Genomic DNA, 4,583 nt, shown 5'->3' on the forward strand with positions numbered 1-4,583 from the left:
GGTGACTGCATTAAATTAATCCTCCTTAGCCTCCTATTCATAAAGTATAAACATTTGTGTTTACATGGATAAAAGTTGTATTGAACGGAATTAATTAGCAAACACTCTAGAATCAAAATAAACAACGAACAAACGAAAAACGACAGGACTTTTTGAATGCCCTGGTACATTTGAAAATAATGTTAGAGGTCATAGTTTCAGCTTTATTGAAAAGATATTTTTATGCCATTAAGTTTTAAAATTGATTTTGGGCATATGGGCTCCGTGGCTGTCAAATATTCGACAACTTTATTCGTCTTTTTCCTAACCAGTTTGATCTTCTTATTACAGTGGCGAGCTAGCATCAGGTGCTATCTCGCATCATGATATCTAAAGGGGACACCCTGATATACTATGCTTCCTGTTGGTCTATTCTCCCACCTTGCTCTCCTATAGACTTTAGGGAGAGGATGCTTGTTCTTCTGGAAGGAGAAAATACAGTCGGTCTTCTTGGGATTAACTATAATATTCAGCCATTCTAGTTTCATAGTGATTTCCTTACAAGTGTTCTCCGCCTGCCATAGAGCTGTCTCTGCATTTATTGAACTTCTGTAGATGGCTATATCATTGGCATAAGATGCTATAGTAGCGGCTTAATGTAGATACTTAGTGTCATACTTAATTTTTTTTTTCTGTACCCCTTATTAAAATAAATTAATACATCATACATATATGCTTTTACTGAGTCTTCTCCCTTTGATTGTCTTGTGGCATTATAAGGTGTTGTCATACTTAGTATAATATTTTATTTTAAGTAATTGAAGTACGAATAACAATGCTATGATAAAGATTTTAATTTTTTTAAACTATATTAAAAAGAAATTAAACAATGTGAACTACAGAACATATGTAAATTCCAGATATACAATAATACAAGTAGTATTAAATGAACAGTAGTATAATTTGTAAAACGGTGGTTAGTCCATCACTAGGTGGGGGGGGCTATCCTCCTGGATTTATTTAGATAATTATTATTGTGCAAATAGAAAATTAAAATAATTTATACAGCTTTGTATATATTCTTTTAAAGTTATTTCCTCAGATCTTTTTGATTTTATAACATGAAATAATATTTTTCTTTGTTTAAATTAGGTTTATTGCAATATGTGATGAGCCATGAGTGTGAGCAGCTGAAGGTAAAAGAGCGTTGGTATGAAAAACTCCATAATTGGGAAAAAGCTCTTGAAGCTTATACGGAAAAACTCCAGGATAATCCTCATGATATAGAACTAGCTTTAGGCCAAATGAGATGTATGGAAGCACTTGGAGATTGGTAATATATAAATTTAACTAAAATAATTTTTTTAACTACTATTATCACCATTTCTGTTGAAATTTTTCTATTGCTAGAATCCTCAATGTACTGGAAACACAATTTTTTTTTAATATCGGATCAATATTTTTTTTTTGTTAACTTAAAAAAAATAATTGATGCCACTATCTATTAGTGGGGGTAAGGGACTTCATTTTTTATCTGTCAGAGAGGTAAGAAACAAGGCTAATAACATCATGCTCTAGGTTCGACTCTGATAAATATATAATAGCATGTTTGAATCAATTTAAACTTGATTTAAGTTAGTACTTTTGGATTTTTTAATGTCGGAATATTTTTTGTTTTATTTTAATTTTAAATTGGTCAAGGTCCCAGAGTGAGGAAACCCAATGTAAGCCTTATTGGTGCAAGTGACATTGTTTATATATTTAACTGTAAAACATTCGCTTAAATAGTTAAGCTGAAGATTCTTAAATAATTCGGAGGTCATAAATGTTTATTTTAAATAACAAACTATATCTAAATGGTTAAAATAACTAAAGATACAATCTATTGTTAAACTATCAGATTAATTGAGATATCAGTGAATATGCTTTTGGAGAGGTAGTCTTATTATAGTTTAAATTAAAATGATCTAAAATTTTACGAGGAGAAGATGGTTGGGGGTGCGGTCAAAGAGAAACACAAATAAGTTGGATTAACCTATTTTATTGTGCCAACGTTTCGGCTAGAGTTTCTAGCCTTCTTCAGGGCTAAAAACAGAACAATAGTATAGATAATAAAAAAGAAAGTATAAACAGAATAACATAAAATGAATAATTTTACAAGATAGAATTAATAAAATGAAGTCATGAGAGAAGCGGGAAATAAAATGTATACATAGGTAATTGAAAAAGTGGGTAAAATAATATAATTAAGGAAATGAAACAAAAATGAAATTATATAATGCAAAGAAAAAGAAAATTGAGAGGAAGAAAATATATGTAACAATAATAATTGATAAAGAGGCAAAATATAAGTAAAGTATACCATAAGAAATGAATAGAAAAAAAAAAATTTTTTTTTGAAAACACCAATAATGATGTAGTGAACATAACTTATAACGTGGGTAAGGAAAATGGAGAAAAGAAGGGGTGGTAAAATAAAGAAAGGGGAAAGAAAAAAAAAAAAGAAGAAAAAAAAGAGTTTAATTAATCTTATGTTTTTTATTATTTAATTTAAATTAATATTTGAATACACAGTTTCATTTTATGATATTTTAAATTTTCTTTTGACAGGGAAGAATTACAGAAAGTAGCACATACTCATTGGACCCAGGTTGGTGAAATAGGAAGGGAGAGAATGTCTCGTATGGCGTCTGCGGCGGCTTGGGGCCTTGAACAGTGGCAGAGTATGGAGAAATATGTTTCTTGTATACCAAAAGAGACAATGGATGGCTCTTTCTATAGGGCAGTCTTAGCTATACATAACAAACAGTTTCCTTTGGCTCAACAGGTAAGAACGTCATTATAATCAAACTTTGAAAAATTTAAGCAAATAAAAATGTTTGATATTTTATTTTAATTTTTTTGAGATGTTGCCTTGATGAATATTTACTGATTTGGTGTAATTAAAAACAAATTTATGTAAAAACCAAACCTTATTTATGAATTACCTGCATAAATGTTGAATTTTGATTCTTGTGAATTTTTTTTTAGTTGCTTTGTTTAAAATTGAGACAATGTTAAATTATGAGACGGAATGTAGTCCAGCCAAATGGAGACTTAAAAGAGGTCTCGGAAAAATAAATTGAGGTCACAAAGTTGAAATTTGTAACCAAGTACCCAAAAAACATAAATCAGCAGTTTTCAGGACTTCTCTAATTTTTTTATCTGAGACATCTATTTGATCTATGTTTGGTTGGATTATATTCTATAATTTCTACTTAAGCTCAATTCAAAATGAATCACTGTAATAAAAAATAATACAAAACCATTATAATAAAAATTGTAGTTAATTTACTCTTTTATAATTTAGTATAAAATAAATATTATTAAAAATTATTCAAAAAAGGGATATTTTTCAAGTTATAAGTGAAAAAGGGGGGATGAATATGGAATTTAAGTTAATTATTATTACATAATTTAATTGGAGATGTTTAATTAATATCTCATTAAATACCTCCAAAAACATTATATAAGCAAATTTTCAATACTTATCTAAAACTTTCCACTCCAAGATCCCTTTATGATAACTAGTTGATTGGTCTAAATAGATTTTTTTTGGAATCTGCTTGGATGGACATGTTTCGGATTAATTTTATTGATAGTATTATTTATTCATCTTATTTTTTAGTAATGAATTATTGAAAAAGATATTTCCACTGATGGTTTTAAGTTTTTCAGCTATGAAATTTTGTAGTTTATCATGTTTTATTCATACATTACTAATTATATTGCCTATATATAATGCGAGTCAATCAACTAATTATTTGATATTAGTTGATAGATAATGCTCGAGATTTGCTCGATTCTGAATTGACATCAATGGCCGGCGAAAGCTACCAGAGGGCGTATCCTGCGATGGTTGCTGTTCAAATGTTAGCTGAACTTGAAGAAGTAATCCAATATGAACTCATTCCTCAAAGGAAACGTACCATTCAAAACATGTGGTGGGATAGACTTCAGGTATTCAAAAGTGTTTTTAAAAATATTCAGTGTTGTTTCTGTAATCAATTTTATCTAAAAATTCAAATTTGTCTTAGGGATGTCAAAGAATTGTCGAAGACTGGCAGAAAATTATTCAAGTAAGAACGCTTGTGCTTAGTCCACAAGAAGATATGTGTACCTGGCTCAAATATGCTTCCCTTTGCCGCAAATCTGGAAGATTGGTATCAAATTCATTTACACTTAATTTATTATTCACATTATTATCTGATGTCCTTAAAAAAATTTACATTATTTTATAAAACTCATAAAAAAAACATTCTCTTATCTTAAAAATAAAAAAGATCTTGACTGTTTAAGTAAGGCTCACATTAAGTAGTTTTATTACTATTTGAGTTTTTTCTTTGATTGCATCGAGACCATCTTCCTATTATTTTACACATGGTCAATCAACGATCTTCTGAAATATAAATATGTTTTGAAATTATGAAGATGGTCAGGGCTGCAGTCAAAACAGAACAAAAATAGTTAATAACTATTTATTTGCCGATGTTTTGCCCCACTTTGTGGAACTTCATCAGGGCTGTTCAAGTTGATAGTTTTCTTATTAATAAGACTTTTATTAT

At 29.2% G+C, this 4,583-nt stretch overlaps 1 protein-coding gene across 2 annotated transcripts in view; it reads left to right on the forward strand.

The window, feature by feature from the left end:
* Nucleotides 1-4,583, forward strand: part of LOC106678881 (serine/threonine-protein kinase Tor) — a 59,925-nt gene that overhangs the window by 31,819 nt on the left and 23,523 nt on the right. For both annotated transcript variants that reach the window (XM_067049416.1, XM_014417700.3), the window contains exons 24-27: nt 1,132-1,312; nt 2,590-2,806; nt 3,793-3,978; nt 4,056-4,181. In XM_067049416.1, coding sequence (XP_066905517.1) covers nt 1,132-1,312; nt 2,590-2,806; nt 3,793-3,978; nt 4,056-4,181 — 710 coding nt within the window. The remainder of the gene's footprint in view (nt 1-1,131; nt 1,313-2,589; nt 2,807-3,792; nt 3,979-4,055; nt 4,182-4,583) is intronic.

The sequence above is a fragment of the Halyomorpha halys genome, unplaced genomic scaffold, assembly GCF_000696795.3.
Source record: "Halyomorpha halys isolate HHAL.00 unplaced genomic scaffold, Hhal_1.1 Scaffold165.1, whole genome shotgun sequence".
Classification (NCBI taxonomy): Eukaryota; Metazoa; Arthropoda; class Insecta; order Hemiptera; family Pentatomidae; genus Halyomorpha; species Halyomorpha halys.